A 21,670-nucleotide genomic window follows, 5' to 3' on the forward strand; every position below is an offset into this window, starting at 1 on the left:
GGGTTTAAGAGTTTTTAAGAGTTTAAGAGTTTTAAGAGTTTTTAAGAGTTTTAGCCAAATGCTTTATAATATAGTATAGATTATCTGGGCCTTTTCAAGCCTTGGTTCGAGCCAAACTTTCAACGAAAGGGATTTATTTGAGCTTTTCATGGTGAAGCTTTAATTAGGCCTTTGAGGCATGATTAAGCTTTTTTGGCATGGTTTGGCTCATGTCTTTTTATACAAAGTTGTCTATTAAAATGTTAAATGTTGGTTTTTGAACAGTCTTTAAAATATTGGGGTTCAATTTCACTTGCTCTCAAAGCTCGTATTTATACAGCTCATCATGTGAATCAACCTCAATTGAAACCTATCTAATTTCTTTCAAAATCAAAGGCGGCTATTTAATTTCAAAGTTTTCCAATAAAAAACGAAAATAAATCTTGGATACTCTTTTCATTTTGTCATTTTATCACATTCTTGTTGTTTTAATTCATAAGATTTTTAAAATGACATAAAAATTTATATTTTGTCTATTCTTCAATGCATGGTCGGGTTCACGTGAGACCCGTTTGTTTTCGTGAGACCTGTGAGACCACTTTTTTACATTTAAAACTCCACAGAAAAATGATATAAAAATTTATATTTTGTCTATTCTCCAATGCAGGGTCGGGTTCACGTGAGACCCGTGAGACCACTTTTTTACACTTGAAACTTCACAACAAAATGCTATGAAGGTAAGAAAAAATCGAACTTTCACAACAAAAACAATGTGAATGTTACATTCACAGCGTTTGCTGTGAACTTTTAAGTGTAAAAAAATGTCTCACAAGTTTTTACGAAAACAAATTGATCTCACGTAATCCCAAATATTCAACTCCATACAACAAGATGCTGAAATCAAAGGAGGAATGCTATCAATTTATATTGTACAAATGAGATTAATTTAAGGTATTTTCCTTTTTAGTAAAGTTGCTCGAGATGAAATAAATGAAAATTCAGTCCAAAAATATGATAAAAAGAATTTATGATCCAATTTATGGAAAAGTATGATTAGGAATATTCTGGAAAGTTTAAGGACAAAATGCAAATAAAGACATCTTATTTTATGGAACAAAGTTAACAAACCTCATAGTTGAAGGACTTTTCTGAAAATAAAGTTATTTTTTCCAATTAAAACAGCGTTTACTGCGGTGGCGCTTACATTTAGAAAAACTATACCACGCTCCTACAGTCGCGTGCTATCGACGCTCCCTGATCTCATTACCCCCAATTTAAAATCGCATTTTTACCCGGGAAGAAAGTGTCTGAAAGAAGCAATCGGCGGCGGTCTTCCGTTCTCGCGCATTGAGGTTTGATGTCGTATTTTTCTTCAATTTTAAATTGAATTTAATTCTTAGAAATTTAATCTTGTCTGTACGTGATTCTTTGGAACTTTCGTTACAATTTCATCATAAGTTCATGAGATTCGAAATCATTTATTGAAAATGACGAGAGGTCTTAAGTAGTGTTTGGGGACATGGATTTTAGGGTTCAGAATTCCAATTGGAGCTCATTTAGTTCAAATTTCTTAGGGTGTGCGTTAGAAACTCCAATATCATGGGCATGGAAATGTAATTTGAGACGATCGATCTGCAATTTCAAGTTCTATACCTATATTTAATGCTCTACGCAGTAACAAAATATCTCAGTTTGTTCAGATCTGTATTGTAGACTTGTTTATGGAACTTCATCTACCAGATAATTGATGATCGTTAAATCCTGACGCATTTTTATTTTAGCCATGGCTATGATGTTCACATCCTGTAATTCCTGTGTAGTGAAGACCAATAGCTCTCTCCTGGACCCGTTTTGTTGGTTTACTTTAATCTTTTAGCGATTGCATATGAGCATATCCACAATGCTTAATAGTTTATTCATCTAAATCCTATCTCAAAGCAGAATCCATGGGATCTTCTGTTGGCAAACAGATTATCCTATTTATGAAGCAGCCTATATTGGTTGAATAGAACTTATCAAGATCCCACACATCACTTGTAATATAGTTTACCCCCCCATCTTTGAATAGAATGGTGAAAGTTAAGGCAACAAAGTAGGCAAAATAGTCATGATTCATCATAGTTTCTTGAGCCCTTGCAGGCTGGTTGGTTCCTAGTTGACAGTAGTGAGCTCGACGAAGAGGGAAATACATGTAGCATAATGTTTCATAGTAAAAAAGGATGCCCTTTTTGCAGAGACATCTTTAGAACTCCCACTTCGTTTCACACGCATCAGGATCATAATTTATTACCACTAGTACCCCAGACACAGAAATAACAAGCTTGACCAGTTCGCCTCGTATGCGACAGTTGTCAGATCTTTTTTGGTAACCGTTGGCATCCGGGCTAGCTTATGTGCACCTCAACTAATTCATGGGAAACTCCCCTGTGGCCCTGTGGAGACTTGAATTGGCGGATCGGGATGAGCTCGAGGCCTAGCCTTTATTTGCCGACCCTTAAGGTTTTGTGAGATCAAGTTGCTGAGATGTTCCATGGTTTTAGTGGCTCACTTGATACGATGAGGTATATAAGCAAAATCCTAAATTTAAATTCCAAATGCCCCAAGCCGAGGCCAGGGACCTACTTGAAACCCAAACGATGATGTAGTTAATCAGAAGCTAGAAGTTAGGGATATTGCAAAACCTATTCAAGTGTAGGACTCCATTTTTTTTGTTAAAGTTTCTTGTTTTGGTTGTTCTCTTCTGTCTTTCTTTTTATTTTACCCATCTTTCTTTTGGTGGAAGCCAAGAGGTCTTGAACAGTGAGGGGAAGGTATTTCAATACTTGAGTTTGGGTGTAACAAAAGCTGAAATATGGGCTTTTGATCGTAGCAATACAGTTCAACTCGGCTTCTTAAAATGGTTAAATGTTTCTAGGTTTTTTTATTAACCTGGATATCCAACCCGCTATGCGATTCGACTAATCCCAGGGCGACCACTTGCTTTGCAGATAGCCCGGAGTCACCGCATTTGAACCTCCGTGGTCACAAGGGGATTTTTATTCTTCYTTGGATTTGAACCTGGAACCTCCTGGTATTTTTGATCTTTGGAGCCAAGTTCAAACCAATCAGACACCACTCTTGTGGTTTATTTCTAGATTTAAGCTAGTGGAATTTAGTACAAATCCCATATTCGGGTATTACTCGTTGAGCTACAAGGGTGCATCTATAGATGGTAAATCGAAGTTTCAGCCACAAATGTGAAGTTTGGGGCCTTTAAAGTTTAAAGAAACAAGATCACAACCACCCCGTACTTATAGTGTGTTATGTCACTGCCTCATAGATAAAAAAAATGTGTAATACATCTATTTAGATGGGACAGAATACATTTTTGTCATATTCAAGTCCTATCCTATTCCAATCTAGTGTTGTACTAAACGTGGGACAACAAGTTTTTGTATTTTTTTTTATCATGTCCGCATATACCAAACGCATCCTAGGAATCAATACTTTATAGTATTAATGAACTAAATTATAAAAATATTAGCAAACACATATAAAAAATGGATTGGATTTAAGGAAAGTTTGCTCTGTTGATATAGATCAGATTAGTTTGTTTCATGTCCTCAAAATCCTGTGTCTTGAAGCCCATAGAGATTTATTGGATATAAGGCAAGTTCACTCCCATGGTTTGGTGACTCTATTTCATGTCCCTATCTTATGTCTTGAAGTCCATATATTGTGATTATATATTTATATAAAGATGAAATGAATAGAAAGATAAACTATGATAATATATTATTTGTAACTTAAAATCATTGTAACCATATAAAATAAATTACTTTAATTGAAGTAAAGTGGAATTTTGTATAATTAATCTCTCGATAGTTGATCTGTGTTTTAATTTATAAACAGTTATCTTAAATTTTCATATATAATATACAAAGAAAGATTGATTTACATAAGATATTCTAAAGAAGTCATTGGTTTAGTAAATGTCAGCGTTATGATTCTTGGTATGTCGTTCGAGATCAGACATGTTGTGAAAGAAGGTAAAGACGTGATGTACATTTAAACATAAATCATTATAAAAATTTATTATTAGTAGATAGGTGTTTAGTTAGTAAATAGACATGTATTCGAGTAGAATACTGTCTTGTTTGTTTTTTATAAAAAATATTTATCAGTCTTTTATGTCTGATCCGTTTAGAGGTAAGGTCATTTAGACCGTTTGTTTTTTTTTTTTAATTTTTCAGAGACACTTATGTCTTATTATTTTATTATATACTAAGAGGTAAATCAACCTCTTATTTGTCTATTATTATTCTTCAAACCCACAACAACGACATTTTCAATCGATTAATCTTAATTGATCATTTCTCTCAACCGATCCTTACCAAATCAATCATCACCTCTCTTAATTGATGTATTTTAGTAGGATTTAAATGTGTTAAATACTGTTAATGACATATTTTTATTTAAATGAATGTTAATTATATAATTTAGATGTAAATTTCGTAATGATGATGAATAAATATGTGAAGTTGTTTAAATTTATCAATAAATGCAACACTATAATTTTTTAATGGATAAAATAGATAATTTAAACAAATATATTTATCAGTTTACAAAAATAAACAATCTTAACCACAAGGGTAGTGTCTAATTGGTTTGAGCTTGACAAATGTCAAAAATACCAGAAGGTCCCAAGTCCAAATCCAAGGAGAAATAAAAATTCTCTTGTGGCCACGGAGGTTCAAATGCGGTGACTCCGAGCTATCTGCAAAGCAGATGGTCACCTTGGAATTAATTGGCTCGTATAACGGGTTGGATATCCGGGTTAATAAAAAAAACAATCTTATTAATTATTTTTTAGACTTTTAACACCACCTCTACATAAAACTTGAGACTCACCTACCACTTTTCTTTTTATCAAGCACACAGAGAAGTAGAGAAGCGCACATCAGTCGGTTCCAATTGAAAATTTGAAACTATTTTCACGGCCGAATCTCTCTCTCAATTGATTCGCAGAACAAATGGCCCTTCGAACCCTCGTCAGTGGGAAAACCCTAGGTGCGTTATCGAGGTTTCAGCAACAGATTCGTGGACTGCAGACGTTTACGCTTCCCGATCTGGCCTACGATTATGGTGCACTGGAGCCGGCGATTAGCGGAGAGATTATGCAGCTCCATCATCAGAAACACCACCAGACTTACATTACCAACTACAATAAGGCTCTCGAGCAGCTTGATGACGCCATCGCCAAGGGTGATGCCTCCACCGCTGTCAAATTGCAGAGCGCCATTAAGTTCAATGGCGGAGGTTTGTTCCTGTTTTTCCCTCTATCTTATGCTGTTTCCAGTACGGACAATTTTATTTTTTGTCGGTAATTTTGGTTGAATACATGCTAGAAGGACCCAATTTGAAAATTGATTGTCCATTGTTCGAAAATAGGATTTACGCTAGCTATTTCTAAAGAGTAGAGAGGTATTATTTAACTAATTAACTTCATCATCGACATGATGATATTTGGGATGGTAATTGAGATCCATTTATATTAAAAACTGTTAAAAATCTTGTAGTTTCAGAGAAGTTCATAAAGACATATCAATCATCAACCAAGGATGGGTCAAAAAGGACGAGTGTGTGTTGGTGTGAGTGTCGTTATGGTCTGTATGTGGAAGGGTTTAGCTTGATTATTGCAAGAGTATAGTATATCTCCTACTCATAATCCATATTTATCTTGTATAAAAGCTACATGGATTTGATATTAGAAATGTGGATTCTGATCATGAAAGAAATAAGCCTAATCCAATCATGTGTTTTGAATTTATGTATGAGAAAGCATAGATTCTTCACCCCTAAACTAGCTACCTCGAATAAAGAGTACTAATTAATTGATTAATGTTTGTCCTCACAAATAATGACTTAAGTGTCTGTTAATTGATATGCGTTTATATGAAATACTGTTCATTATCTATTGGTTTTCGAGAAGTTCGTAAATACACATCAATCTTAATCTGAAGATGGGTCAAATTGGAAGTCCGTGCTAATGTGAGTTTCATCATGGTTGGTTTTGTATGCGGAAGAGTTTGGCTTGATTATTAAAGGAGTTCATTTCTAGACAAAGGGGTTGACGCATTTTTTGGTGTCTATGCGCATAATATGTTTGCTGCTATTTGCTAGGTAACCCATTTGAGTGATAAATGAAATTATGAGAATTCAATTAATTTGTTTGCTGCTATGTTCTTTCTTTCTTTGTTACCTCGTTTGTTGTTTGGGGTTAATTGTGATACTTCCAATAACCAGTTGGTTAGTTGATTAGTATGTTTGCTGTGATATTCTTATCTCGCCACTTTTTCACTATGCCTTGTCTTTTTGTTTGGTGTTCAGTGCCATTTCCCCCATCTAGCAGTTGGTTAGTTTGTGAAATCACATACATCTTCCTTGATATGATTGTTTGATGCAATCATTCCTTTTTAGGGATTTATTGTTTCTGCAACATCTCATACACTACATATTAAGTTATTGAAGTAGCTGTGCATTACTTTTTGTGTGTGCCTTCTGTCCTAGATCTGACTAGAGATGTTTTTTTTATGATCAGGTCATGTGAATCACTCTATTTTCTGGAAGAATCTTGCTCCTACTCATGTAAGCCTTTTTCCTTGAGACTCAATTGATGATTCCGATTTCTGACCATACGGCTTGAATGAAAGATTGAATATTTTTACAGGAAGGGGGCGGTGAACCACCACATGGTTCTTTGGGCTGGGCTATCGACCAGCACTTTGGCTCTATGGAGAAATTGATTGCCAAGATGAATACTGAAGGTGCTGCTGTGCAGGGCTCTGGATGGGTGGTATGTTCTGTTATCTTGTCCACTCCTGTATCATTTCTGTTTGTCTTTGATTTTCATCATTCGGTGATCTTGGAATACAATTCTTAGTCTTTCTTGGATTCTTGTTTGCTTTAAAATTGTGATATATTGACAGTGGCTTGCCGTGGACAAGGAATTGAAAAGGCTTGTGATTGAAACAACTGCGAACCAGGTATACAATCTTAATTTTGGTTGTCAAGTCATATAAGTATAATAACCATGTCCCTAGACTTGATCATCTGCAGCTGTTAAAATGCTGCAATTGCCATTATGCCTGTCTTCTAATCATGTAAGAGAATAGGTGACATTAATTGGAATTGGCTGGCTTCTTCAGTTCCTTGCTGATAAAATTATATTAGGATGGTACAACATTGAAATGTGTAAATTATATGGAGTTAGTTTTGTTTGTTGGTGCCGCTTTGCATCTTCAGATATTGAATAGACAAAAGATAAGTTTTAAATATGGTCTGCATATAAAAAGATCAACATAGACTACTCGGAGGTGCTATTTTAACTTTCTTTTTGAATATTTGTGTCGCTGTGTGTCCTACCCTTTTGAATCAAATGATTTTTATCTGTTTTCTGCAGTTCTTATTCTTTCCTCAACCCTTTTTCTCTGTACTAACAAGTGCTCTTTTTGAGCCTTGTTCTGAATAAATTCTCAAGATCTTTCTGCATTTACAATAAGTTATTATACTTGTGGTGCAGGACCCACTGGTTACAAAAGGTGCAAGCTTGGTTCCCCTGATCGGCATAGACGTTTGGGAGCATGCATACTACTTACAGGTGATTGTTTGAGTAGTGGAAGTTAGTTTTTTGCATTAGCTTGTTATGATCCATATACATAGATATCTACCTAATTTAATGATCATGTATTTATGTTTGGATGTTTTCTTGATGCAGTACAAAAATGTTAGACCAGATTATTTGAAGAATATTTGGAAAGTGATCAACTGGAAGTATGCCAGTGAAGTGTATAAGAAAGAATGCCCTTAAAGTAAGAATCTTGAAGATGTAATAAAGAAGCCCCATTTTGCCCTTTGTGTATGCAAAACATAAATAAACCCTTGTCATCTGGTTTTTGCTGGCTTGTAATCGTAACTTCCTCTTTATGTACCCAACTTTTCATGCTTGATGGATAATGAGATGTGCCTTGCTCTTATGAACCCAGACCTGTGATGATTAGGCTATGCGTTTTGTATTCTTACCAACACCTCTCTTGTTCATTTAGATCAAACAAGTAATTGAGGAGAATCCCTTTATAGAAGAGTTTGGGCCATGTAAATTTTAAATGGTGTGGCTGCAAGGCCAAGCCACAAGCGTTGTTAGGACGTCACGGCATTTTATAAGGTGTAACTTATGATACCACGTCTCCAATATATTGAGTCAATCATGTTAAACAATTTAAATCAGATTACATATTAAAAACTAACAAAGAAGACATTAAAAGGCAAGAAAAATCAAATATTGTGTTACAAAAGGTGTTCATTAGACCTATGGTGTGCCACAGCGTTACACTTAAGCCGTTTATATCAGTGGAGCCAACATGAGATGTGTGAAACTTGATGCTTGTTAAGAATAGAAGGTCTATCAACACCACGGCACTTTGATGAGAACAGAGTCCGTATTAGAAAGAAAGCAAATAAAGGGTAGAATAGTCTTTTGTGTGTGGGAGGGTCAGTAGTAGAAGACTCGGCCCCTGCCAAGTGCCAACAATCAGCTTCCATTGGGACTATGCAGTTCAATTTGTGGTGCAATACTCAAAAAGCCAAAAACAGCCATCTGTCTTTATATAACTCAGCATTGGCGCAGTTGCTTGGCGATCCTAATACACTCTGACATGGGGCAATTTGTCTTGATTGCATTGGAGGAAATGTGAGATCTACTAACACTGTATCCCTCCTACAATAACAAATTATCAGAACCTACCAAACCCAGTAAATATCACGGAGAAACAGGGTTTGGACTTTGAAGGGTAAGATGCACGCAAACATAAGAGGATGCAGGCTGTTTCCATGAACACAATATTTCCAAATCAAGGAAGACAAATTTTACTTGACCATGCATACATGGTATTCTATTTGTGGTCGAGTGTGATGTTGATGTAGTGCTTTATATGGTTTTCTACCTCCGTCCCAAAATAATGTCCACAATGAGAAATACACACTGTTTTAGGAATGTGTAATTATTACACTTTAACAAAATGACAGTTTTATCCTTAATTAAGAGAGAGATTTTATCCAACGTGATTAAAGGTAAAATGGGAAATTAGCTGTTTCCAAGAAGACCGACTTGCAAACGTAAAAGAAACGAGAGCAAGCGACAAATGTGAGTGTGTCAACAAGCAACATGAACAATTAACAGTGACGGGGGAAGGCAGTAGGAACAAATGTGAGGTTCATAACTGGTTTTCTTTAGATGGTATAAAATTGGATATATTTAAATCTCTACGGCTTACCTGGTGGATTGCATTCAATATTGTCACTAGAGGAGGAGAATTGACCTTCGCACGGCTTGCTATCTGTTACATATATGAGAAGCATATTAACCACTAGATTACAAAACATAGGACATCGCTAACAGCATAAAAGAATAACATGTTTAAATAAATGGTGAAATGCACCCACCAAGTTATAGAACATAGAAAGACAAAAAATAACAGTATGAACCTCATCAAGTTTGATGTAACCAAATGATAAATTGGGATCACTTTCATCAATCATCCGCTGTAATAGTTTATCGAGATCATTTTTTGTCCCACTGCCCAACCATCCCCATTCTCCTGCCAAACCAAGCATTTCTGTAAGATAGGCTGCACAGTGAAGAGGCCCTGTCCAAAGAGGCCCAGAAACAACAAGTGAATCAGGTACCTGTAAGATAAAGTAGATTTAGACCATTTTGCAGTCATAGCAGATATGAAAAAGACAAATATCACCTGTGTTTCGGTCAAGATAGGTCTTCCAAACCAAACGACCCCGTATATCCCACTGATGGGCGGGGCGCCCCAGGGTGGGAGGGAGAGGAGGGTGTCCTGAGCTACCGCTCTATTGTTCCAACTTCCAACGTAGTGGAAAAAGTTTTGGGGGTTAAAGCTGTTTCATAAGACCTTACTTTATATAATTAATTTTGTTTTATTTTATATTATGCTAACCTCATTTCATGCCTATGAAGGATAAATTAGAAGAAGAAATCATACATCTGATCCACAAGAACAATTCATTTGACCAAGTTCATCCCATGAAACAGCTTGAGAGTTACCACAAGAATCACAGTAGCTGATAAACCTATAATGCCTGTTAAAAGAAGATACCATAAAACATGTTTTAGAAACACAATTACTTGAATTAGGACAAACTTTGCATAAAGTAACGTAAAAACAACAAACAAACAGACGGTAACCAATAGTACATGCCCATGTGGTAGCTTTCCGCGGTTAACGCGTAGCAAGACTCTGAAGACAGGTCCATGGTATGAATAGTATGAAAAGAGTGGCGAAACGTGATAACCCAAAACAGAAGCCTCGCGTACAGCACCACCTATAAGCATCCGCAAACCAATTTCGTTCGAGTAGGGATGCGGCCGAATGTATGCTCCATATGCAGCTAAGGAACTAAACATAGAAAAAACATAAGGCATACATTTGTTAGGAAGCATTCCCACAGAAAAGGACTAAACGAGTACAAAAAAAACCTACAGTTGGTTTTGGTTGTTTTTCCATTAAGCCATGTAGTTCTTTATAGCAGGTTGTCTGTATGGATTGTTTATTTGTGGTGTTGAATGACAGGAAAGACCATTTTACTGTTCATGTTTGTTTTTTGGTTTTCAGTTTTTCATTCAATGTACCCAATTACACTAGATTTTTAGTTTGTGGTTTTGTTCACAGAGCTAGCAATTCAAGATCGATTAGCTGAAACCTAAGTACAAATTATTGTGTTTTCGTTTCCTAAAACCCTAATGATTGAAGTGTCAGGTATAAAGCTGATGTGCGAATTATCCTCAGATATCATTATATAAAGAAACTAAAAGGTAAGACTCACTGGTTAGGCCGATGGCCGCCGGAAGAAAATCCGTCGGTTGATGTAACGTAAAGCAATCCACCCAATTTGACAGTATCAAATGCAGACCTAAAGAAACTGGAATCACTCCCAAACGAATCAACATCAATGAAATCGAAATAATCCCTCTCAACATATCTCTCCGCCAAAACACGATTCGCAACCGAATGACTGACCTTCCATCTCCCTTCGTCCTCACTCGAAACCGTCGATAAATTGGACACTATAACACCATTACAATCCTCGTTTGCATCGTTAGCCAACACAAAATCAGCTCTGGCTTCAGCTAAGTAACGCAGAGATCGAATTCCACAACCGCACATTGCATCAAGAACTCGTAGCTTATCGTTGGACCTCTTATAAAGAGCGGCAGCTAGAACACCGAGATCCCGGCCGGTAGCGCTTTCGTGGCGGAAGAAGGTGTCTCCGGTTTCAAATTCAAAACCTCTTTCGGTTTCATAGTGAGAATCGGAAACAAGGGCGGTGAGAGGGCGGAGATTGGATGGTCTGTGGCTAGGGTTTTGCGGTGGTGAAGTGAGATGGAAGGGGGATAGGGTCGTTGGACAGACGGATATCATGGCGGGAAGAAAACAAGGGTTTATGTCATCCCCAGGGGTTTTCTTATGATTATAACCCGGATTCCGCTCCGTTTCTTTATGGTGTGCCGGCACATGAACAGAAAATTCACTATTCTAATTATAAGAGTTGTGTATGATTGGTTTAAGCTTGACTTCAAATGTCAAAAATGTTAGGAGATCTCATGTTCAAATCAAATGAGAAACAAAAATCATCTTGTGGCCACGAAGATTCAAATGCGGTGACTCCGGGCTACGTGTCTTGGGATTAGTCGGCTCACATAGCGGGTTGGATATTCAGTTAATAAAAAAAAAAATCACTATTGTACGTTTGATGGGTCCTAAAAATCTCGAGAATTAAAAACTCACTGTCTTACGTTTGATGTAATAATCAGATAATGACAAGAATTGAAAAAAGATGGGATAAAATATACTTTTTTTAATTCTATTAAATTAGATGAAACATAAGAATGAGATATAAACTAAAATATTACTAATATATATTGTTTAATATATACATTAATATGGTATTTGTTTTAATGGTTCATGTGGTTTGCCGGAAATACTTCGTCCCAGTACTTTTTGAATTACAAGACATCAATCGTCGTCGTTTGTAAAAACGTCCCGATTTAATCTCTCCGTTTATTTTTATTAACAAAAAAATGTATAATTGAACATAATAAATATAATTTAAAAATGAAAATTGTTAAAAGACAATATCATCCTTGACTTAACGAAGTCTCGGTTAGTGGAGTTGGAACGAGGGACACAATCCCTAACAAAAATTAAACAATAATAACCTTATATATAATTATTTCATTTAAGGATCCGATCTATAATTTTCAATAACCACAGGGGCAAAATTTGTAATTTACTCTTTTCTATTTTTATTAAAAAATGGTTTCATATTTCACTTTTTCCTAACTTTTTCTAATTGAATGATTTATATTTTTATTTTATTTAATTTCAATTAGTTTTTAACAAGTAAGACCAAGGGGACGTTCACCTAAACACTTATCTATTAAGCACTTATCAGTAAAATTCAATACTGTCGCTTACTTATCGGGTAAGATTTTATTTACCAAAACGCATCGTATACAACAATTTATCTCGGTAAGCGCTAACCATGGTAAGAGTCTTCGTCCTCATTTACCGGGTAAGACTCTCGATTCTTATCTTCGCTCTCACCGGGTAAAATTTTTAGTCCTTGCCATATTTATTCAGTAAAGTAAAGTGACTTGGTCAACGCTTACCCGGACAAACGTTTGGTAAACAGTACCTAATATATCAATTAATATTTTGGATAACAACTTACTATTAATTAGTTAGGAAATATGGCCTAAATTAAATTGATTTGCTTATAAAATAAACTCCTATTATTTTACAATTTACTGATTAAATTTGAAACAATTTATTTAAAAAGGAAATATCCTTAAAACATACTGTAAATAGCATTACTGAAGTTGCATATTAAAAAATAGTTGACGGCCATACGCAAATGATCTCACATGTGGCTATTTTAAGCTGCGTGTCTTAACATAACACACAGATAAAACTTGAATCATATGAAACAACAATGTCTTAAAAAGATGCATAAAAAACTAAAACGGATAAGCCTTGACAAAGGCTTGAGACATTTGCCAGACCTTGAGAGTCGCCTTCACACTGGTCGTAGTGGCATTGTTGAAGACGAAAAGCTTGGCTGCTTCGTATATTGCTTTCGTGGGATACACTCTTGACGTTATTACTGTCCTTCCCCCTTGTGCAAACCCCTCCACCACCGAATGATCCACCTGTACATCCAATTGGCTTATTTACAGTTTATTGTTGTTTCGCTTCCTATAGTTTAAATTATTTACTGTTTTGGTCTATTATACTTTAAGACAGGAAATTAACCACGAACGAAAATATACGAACAAAAATTGCAATGTGTAAACCTTTAGGATGAAAATCGAAATCTTTAATAAATGACGGGAACATAAATTCTAATTTGTGGACCGTTTACGAAACGTTTACTGGGTAAACACTTACTGGCAAGAGTTATTATTCTCATTTACCTTATTTTGTAACATTTCTTGTCATCAAAATTGAATGATGATAAACATTTACCGGTAAGACTCGGTAATTGTTATGTTCACTGGTATGGTAATTGAACTGATAAATGTTTATCAAGATAAGTGTTTTGTAAACATCCTGACTCTTTTATCTATACTATATTATAAATCATTTGACAAAAACTTTTAAAAATCATTTTTTATGCATGAAGTACTGTATATTAATGCATATTATTTAAAATTTAAGATTACAAGTAAATTATGCATAAGTACAACTTATTAAAGTTTCATATTTGAATTCGTATAACTAACTGTGGATAAACATAATCAAATAAAGGATAAACATCTCATTTTAATATATAAAAAATCTAAAATATAATTAGAATAATTATCGAGTTCTAACAAAATAATTAATTATTATCTTTATAATAAAATTATATTATTAAACCAAATATAAATTATTTTGTTATTGATCATAAATTAAATTATAAAATAAAAAAAATTGAATTAAAAAACACACAAAAATTAGAAATTTTAAATAGTTAATTTGATATTAATATGGATATATTTTTTATCAAATTTTTATGACATTTTTAAATTTATATTTTATTTAAAAATAAAAACATTATCGTTTTTTTTAAATCATATAAGATCATACTATAACATTGATTGAGATAAAAAATAAAATAAAATATTAAAATCAAAATATATCTTGTTATATTGCTAGTGTAAAACATACTTACCAATATCCTCATTGTGAATTCTTCGCCGTCGAGCACTGGGACGGTGCTGCCATACACCACCTTCTCACCATCATAATCATATGATGACCTGTAATTTCACATGATTTATTACATCAATATTTTTCTATTATTTTTAAAAAAATTTAGGGACCGTTTATTAAACACTTACCCGATAAGCATCCAACGTTAAAATTCAACACTATCATTTACTTATCGGGTAAGATTTTAGTCAACAAAAAACGGCTTTCTATGCAACGAATTACCCGGTAAGAGCTGACTGTGATAAGAGTCATTGCCCTCACTTACCGGGTAAGATTCTAAGTCCTTGTTTCGCTCTTACTGGGTAAGATTCATGGTCCTTTCCATGTTCATCCGATAAGATAATGTAACTTGGTAAGCGTTTACCCATAAAAACATTTGGTAAACGGTCCCTAAATGTTCTGAATTATTATAAAGGAGGTTTTTTTTTACCTTAGTTTATCCGTACAAAAATGTGTATCCACACCTCCCTTGGTGTTTTTAGCAATGTAGAAATACACCGGAGTTAACTCCGAAAGGGTTCCGTGGGCAAGAACTGCAATCCCGAATGGTCCAAAACTTCCCCTTTGGGCTGCACCCGAACTTGTGGTGCAACCGTATTCGTCGTTCGTGTCACTTGTTGCTTTTAACGCCTCTTGATCCACCTCAAATGTTGCAACGATGTCCAACTACCATTGTCGTCATATGTTAGTTACATTTCGATCGCTCAAACAAATAATTGCTAAAAGAATCTTACCCATTCGACATTTTTGACGGTTTATCTGGAAAAAAGTTACTTTCAATTTTAACAGTTTTTCTATTTTAATATCTCAAAGTAACTTTTATATATAAACGAAAAATAAGGGTAAAGTGACTTCTACCTGCGTAGCTGAGCCTACGTCGAGGGGAATGATCGAGCCCGGCTCAAGTGTTATATTTTTGAATTCATGACCGTTGGATCTCAAGCTCTCGATTTCCTCCACCGGCCATTGAAGTAGATGGGTTCCAGTCTTCCGATCGAGTACAATGGTCCTTGCAACATTCTGTTTTTATATAAATTAATGTCAAAAGGCATGATATAAATCAAACCAAACCAAATCAAACGAATACAATGTATATAAAATATCATACATAAATAGTAGCCCATCCTCTAGAGACGTCTTGGTCGTAACTGTCGGATTCCGCAACATAACCCCAAGTGACTCTTCGTTTCTTCAACGGGTCGTAGAGGCTCTTCGACGCAAAGAACCTTCCGTAATCGCACCGCAACCCGATACCGACGTCTAGTTCGGGATTATCGGGTGTCCACTTATCGTTAAATGCATCGTATGTCCCGATCGAGTAAAAGTCCATCGCGTGTCCCTCCCAACTTTCTTTAAGCACATGCTTGATACCCGGACCATAGGCCGCAACATCAAGTGCACTATCGTTGGTCGTTGACACAGGGTAAAGGTCGACACATTCCCACATATCAGTGTTGGGGACCGAGTGCAACGGCTCGTCCAACATTACGTAGTTTGTGAAATCGGTGGTATGGTATACAAGTACGAGTCCTGTAGTATTTCGTTTAGTCCCTATGATCATCCGATGTTTTCCATCGGGACCCGTCCAAACTGTTGACGGGTCCCGGTAATCTGTTAACCCGATCCCTGATGGAGCATACAGGATCGGGTTAGCATCGTACCTGACCCATTCAACAAGAAGTGGGTCGGATGCATTAACTGGCACGGCTTTGCATTGAAGTTGCTCGAGATCGTTTGTGTTTCCGGTATAGAGAGCAAAGATTCGACCATCAGGGAGGATCGTGGTTGAGCCTGATAAAACACCCTCGATATCGTACCATTCGGTTGGGGCCAAGGCGATCGGAAGCTCGAACCAGTTGATCATGTCTTTGGACACGGCGTGACCCCATGTCATGTTGCCCCAAAACGGTGCGTACGGGTTGTATTGGTAGAAAAGATGGTACCAACCCATATGGAACAATGGACCTACAATGGACCACCCAAACCACCACCAATTCGTCAAGTCGACTAAATTTATGATATTTAAATAACGCAAAATATATTAAATTATATCGTTTAATTTATTGGACATGATGTAAGGGGCCGTTTACCAAACATTTGCTCAGTAAGTGTTTATCAGTAAAATTTAACACTATTATTTTTACTTATCATGTAAGATTTTAGTCCACCAAAACGACATCGTATGCAATAATTTACCTGGTAAGCACTTACCGTGGTAAGTGTTGTCGTCCTCACTTACCGGGTAAAACTCTTAGTCTTTGTCTCGCTCTTATCGGATAAAATTATTGGTCTTTACCATATTCATGTGGTGAGATAATGTTACTTGGTAAGCGCTTACCCAGGTAAGCGTTTGGTAAACGGCCCCTAAATGTCTTTTTAAGTTCTTATTTTCCAACAATAAAAACAAAAAAAAAATAAAAACCCTACAAAATAAATACGTGCTGATAACAAACTCGAACTTTACATTTCCATTGTAATGTTACTACTCTTAAAACTACAAATATTCCAAACTAGAAATGTACTTGTATAATGAGGCGAGATACATCTCGATTTTAATATTTCGTTTTATTTTTTTGTCTCAGTCGATATTATAATACGATTTTATGTGGTTTTGAGAAACAATAATGTTTTTATTTTTTAACAAAATATAAATATAAAAATATACTATAAAAAATTGAAAGAAAATATTGATATTGGTACCAAACTAACTATTTAAAAAAATTGTGTGTGCATTTCTTTAATTCATTTTTTTATTTTTAGTTTAATAATATAACTTTTTTATAAAGATACACTTAGTATTTTGTTATAACTCAATTATTATCTTAATTATATTTTAGATTTTTTAGATTTAAAATGAGATGTTTATCCTCTATTTGATTATATTTATTTGCAGTTAGTTACACAAATTCAAATATGAAGTTTTAATAAGTTGTAATTATGTACATTTACTTGTAATCTTGAATTTTAAGTAATGTGTCTCAATAAAGAGTACTTCATGCATAAAAATGATTTTTAAAAGTTTTTGTCAAATGTTTTATAACAGGGCCGTCCCTTAGCATGTTAAATGTGAGATTTTGAACAGGGCCCTCGAAATTTTGGGCCCTAAATTTACATGTGTTTAGGGTCTTTTATCGACCTGTGTAAAACTATAGCCGAAGTTATTTAGGTTCAAACTATTAATTGTTTGGTTTTAGGTTCAAATCATTAATGGTTTAGGTTTAGTTTCAAATTGTTAATCGTTTTAGGTTTAGCCTATTTTTTGTTCTTAACATATATTATTTGTTATCTCATTTATGCAATGTAATCAAAAGTTTTGGATGTAAGAGGGCCTCCAAAAAGATTGGAACGTCCCTGCATTATAATATAGTATATAGAAAAGAATGAATCAAATAAATGACGCAAAATACATACCGTTGGGATCTGAAGCAAGAATCCACACAGCAACATCATCGAGAAACATGAAACAATACAAGGAAAAAAAAATCAAAATCGAGACTAAAATTTTCCATAAACAGTAACTTTGATCTTAAATATGCGAAATTCAACTGAAATCGACCATGAATCGTGAGTTTGATCGGAAGATTCTAGAATTCTACCGTACCATAAATGAAATTTTTGGCGGGCTGGAAATGAAAAGCTGTTCTCTCCCATCTCAGGCGATCGGCAGCGGAGGGCTGCTGGGAAGAACTTTCCGACGGTGCTGAATTATCATCGGTGTAAGTGGAATCGTGTTGGTACAGGAGAATGAGTAGGAATGCTGAAACAAAAAACAGAGAGACCAATGTGATACTGGACGAAACCCTAATCAACAACCGGTTTCTCACGGCGGCCGGTGGTGGTTCGGGGTGGTCCAGTAGTGGAGTGTGGTTGGGTGCATGCTCAAGGTCAGTTTGGGGTTCAGTCGTTCTCATGGTTGATGGAAATGAGGTAAGTGGGTTCAGTGACCTTGGCTTAGTGCACCCTCCAGATATAAGCAGATAGTTTGGGTCCGTAGATTTTTTGTTTTTATTTTTAACGGTTAATATTCACCCTTAATTATGACGAATTAAATATGAATTTTCAAGAAAATTAGATCTCCATCGTTGGTATAATACTAAAAAAAACAACTTTAAAAAAGGTGTTTGCTTGGTGACATGAAGTAATAATTAAACGTGACGTCAATTTCAGAAAACCACGGTCCATATTAATCCGTTGTTCTCTTTACACCCTTAACAACAATGACGTGATTTAGTATGTCGATACCATCTAGTCGTCTACGTTAGGGGTGCTCAAAAACCCGACCAACCCGATTAATCCAACGCGAAATAACTTAATCTGAAGCAACTCGATGTCTAATCGAGTTGTAAAATTGTCAAATCGTAAGTATTGGGTTACTATTATTTGAATCCAACCCAACCCAACGCGAAATAACTCAACCCGAAGCAACCCGATGTCAAATCGAGTTGTAAAATTGTCAAATCGTAAGTATTGGGTTACTATTATTTGAATCCAACCCAACCCAACGCGAAATAACTCAACCCGAAGCAACCCGATGTCAAATCGAGTTGTAAAATTGTCAAATCGTAGATATTAGGTTACTATTATTTGAACTCAACCCAACCTGATGAACCCGATATTCTTTTATTTCTTGAATTTAATATAATTGTTGAATTTTTATTAATATATTAATTAGACAATTACACTATCATGTATGTTTTTCATATACACATATTTTCAATCTATTCACATCTCTATATAACTCATTCATATATATGTTCAGTAACTGTGAACATATATATATAAATTGAGAAATTTAACTGAATGTGATATACATAAGAAATATAGATAAGTTGTATCAAATGGTTGATGATGAAAAAGAAATTATGAATAGAGAAATAACATATTCAAGCCTTGAATTTCAAGTTTAGAAGAATATTTAAATGTACTAGAGTATCAACCCGACTAACCCGACCAACCCGTACGGGTTGGGTTGGGTTAAGATTTTTTCAAACCGCAGGCATTGGGTTGGGTTGTTCAAATGTCTTCAACCCGATCAACCCATCCCATGAGCACTCCTAGTCTACGTAGTAGGTTTTTTTTAACTGTGATTAGTTGCAGTTCGGTTAACCAAATAAGGTAAATTTCGATTTCGATTATTTGTTTTACCATATTGATTAACCAGTTAACGAATATCAAAATATATTATTATTTAATTTACATAATTTTATTTTAGATGAATTGGTTTGAACTTATATAAAACTAAAAGTACAAGAAATTGAGATATATTTAACAAAATCATCAACTAACGTTATTATTGTAGCATTGATTGCAAGAACTAGCTATAACAATATACAGGTAGAACGACTGTCAAGCAAGAAAGTGGACGATTTTGTCAAAACGAACTAGACCACTAAGGAAACCTGCCGAAAATGACCAGGTGAAACTAAATATATAAAAAAAATAAAAAAAAGAACTTTTTAGCTGTATTCTTTTAAAATATCGAAATTTGAGTGGGGACTCTCCCCCACCTTTTTATCGATGTAAGTCGACCCCTAGTGGGTGTATCATGACAACTTATCACTTATGCGTAGCTCGATTGATCCTTAAGGGAATCGGAGAACGGTCAAAAAAATCTTAATGGCGTTGCAGAAATCAAACCGATAACCTCTAAGAAGAATTACAAAACAAACACATATATTGAACTGTTAATCCCACACACATTTTATAAATAAAATTCTTACACTTATAAAACGAAAGAATTATATTCTTTCTCTATTGATATATCAATAGATTAATAACAAAATACAATAATTTAACAAAAGGTTTTTTTTCTATTTTAATAAGTTTAAATATTCATTTGTTTCATTTCAATAAGTTTAAGGATTTTTTTTTTAGTTTCAAAAAGTTTCATAATTTACTTATTTAAAAAAATTAGGAAAATAATTGTTTTAAATATGAAAGTTGATTAGTTTTTTTTTAAATATATATTTTAGGTATTTTAGTCAATATTTTCTTGTTCAATAAAAATTTCAAAACTTTCAAATTGAAGAATTCTACAAATTTGAAAACTCTCTAAAATTAATTGTTTACGAGAGATTAATATTTTTTTGTTAGGGGTTGTTTGTTTACTTCTTAATAATTCCATTAAAAGGTAACATCTGAACGTTAAGAGGTGAATCTTGTTTGACAAAAGAAAAGTTTATCTCTTAATGTATCTAAAATTGTCTGAATGATTTTTCCTTAACCATTCAGCGCCCTAATTTCATTGTAAACAATTATCAAACAATTATATTTTATTTTGCACTATATCATGAAAGTCTCTTCATCATTCAGACCACTTAATTATTCTACACTAAACCATTCAGCAACTACCAAACAGTTCCTTATTCTTATCAATAATAATTCTTAAAATTAAATATTTATTAAAAATAAATAATACTTTAATAAATGTACAAAATATTTTAATAATAAAATGATATTGTAATTATTAAAATAAAAAAGCTATTAAATTTAATGTAATTATTTTTAGTGTTTTGACTTTTAAAATTTTGATAAGTATATAAACTACTTGATTAATTAATTATATTTGAGAAATAACTAGTTACTAAGTTAGTTGTAAACTGCTAAAGTAAAAAAAAAAAACATGTTGAAAAATTAGTAAATTTTAATATCTTTTTGTTCTAAAATAAATGTTCACAATGGAAATGACACATATTTTAGAAATGTGTAATTATTACACTTTTATATTAAACAAATGATAATTTTACTCTTAATAACAGTGATAGAAAATTTCATCATCTTATAATTAAGGATATAATGTAAAAAAGTAATAATATTTACTTTTGAAAATGAATTCAAATAAAAATGTGAATACCGGATGGTAATATATTTCAAACAATGCATTAATAATCTAATATGTTAATTAATGGTACCGAATTTTAAAATAAAAGAATAAGTTAATTAATAGAATTTTAATTTTATCTATATTTTTTTTCTCTCTCTCTTCTATATATATATATAGAGAGAGAGAGAGAGAGATAGAGAGAGAGTATGTTTCAAATGCAACTCATCATATTTGTACAACCAATGCAACTCATTCAATTGAGATATTTATAAAAATAATGAAAGTTCATTTATTATGATTTGAATATTTATGGAAGCTGAATATGGTTCATTAATTATGATCAATAATTTATATTATAAAACAATCAAAACTTTTATGAAATCACATATTCAACAAATTAAATGAACGGTTAAGATTGAGTTATATTGATTGTACAAATGTAAATGATTACATAATAATTCACCTCTATATATATATTATAAATTTTGGATTTTATATGATCAAATATGAATTTTAAAATTATTTAAATAATTTTAAATAACTATTA

At 33.9% G+C, this 21,670-nt stretch overlaps 3 protein-coding genes across 3 annotated transcripts; 1 reads left to right on the plus strand and 2 right to left on the minus strand.

Moving 5' to 3' along the window:
* The first annotated feature begins 4,892 nt into the window (after positions 1-4,892).
* On the plus strand, positions 4,893-8,000 carry LOC112516935 (superoxide dismutase [Mn], mitochondrial-like). Its single transcript, XM_025124197.1, has 6 exons — positions 4,893-5,277; positions 6,560-6,606; positions 6,689-6,814; positions 6,948-7,004; positions 7,541-7,618; positions 7,736-8,000. Exons 1-6 carry the CDS (start codon positions 4,992-4,994, stop codon positions 7,826-7,828), a joined length of 687 nt encoding a protein of 228 aa, XP_024979965.1. The 5' UTR covers positions 4,893-4,991; the 3' UTR covers positions 7,829-8,000.
* A 227-nt stretch (positions 8,001-8,227) lies between these two features.
* LOC112523361 (tRNA (guanine(26)-N(2))-dimethyltransferase) lies at positions 8,228-11,465 on the minus strand. Its single transcript, XM_025132943.1, has 6 exons — positions 10,870-11,465; positions 10,218-10,442; positions 10,029-10,125; positions 9,502-9,702; positions 9,291-9,353; positions 8,228-8,734 (listed from the first exon to the last, which is right to left on the minus strand). The coding sequence occupies exons 1-6, from the start codon at positions 11,463-11,465 to the stop codon at positions 8,630-8,632; spliced, it is 1,287 nt and encodes a 428-aa protein (XP_024988711.1). The 3' UTR covers positions 8,228-8,629.
* A 1,390-nt stretch (positions 11,466-12,855) lies between these two features.
* Positions 12,856-18,225, minus strand: LOC112510265 (beta-fructofuranosidase, soluble isoenzyme I-like). Its single transcript, XM_025115619.1, has 7 exons — positions 17,902-18,225; positions 17,712-17,720; positions 15,409-16,265; positions 15,159-15,320; positions 14,731-14,966; positions 14,260-14,347; positions 12,856-13,255 (listed from the first exon to the last, which is right to left on the minus strand). The coding sequence occupies exons 1-7, from the start codon at positions 18,209-18,211 to the stop codon at positions 13,064-13,066; spliced, it is 1,854 nt and encodes a 617-aa protein (XP_024971387.1). The 5' UTR covers positions 18,212-18,225; the 3' UTR covers positions 12,856-13,063.
* Positions 18,226-21,670: the final 3,445 nt, after the last annotated feature.

The sequence above is a fragment of the Cynara cardunculus genome, assembly GCF_001531365.2.
Source record: "Cynara cardunculus var. scolymus isolate 2C chromosome LG 1, CcrdV1, whole genome shotgun sequence".
Classification (NCBI taxonomy): Eukaryota; Viridiplantae; Streptophyta; class Magnoliopsida; order Asterales; family Asteraceae; genus Cynara; species Cynara cardunculus.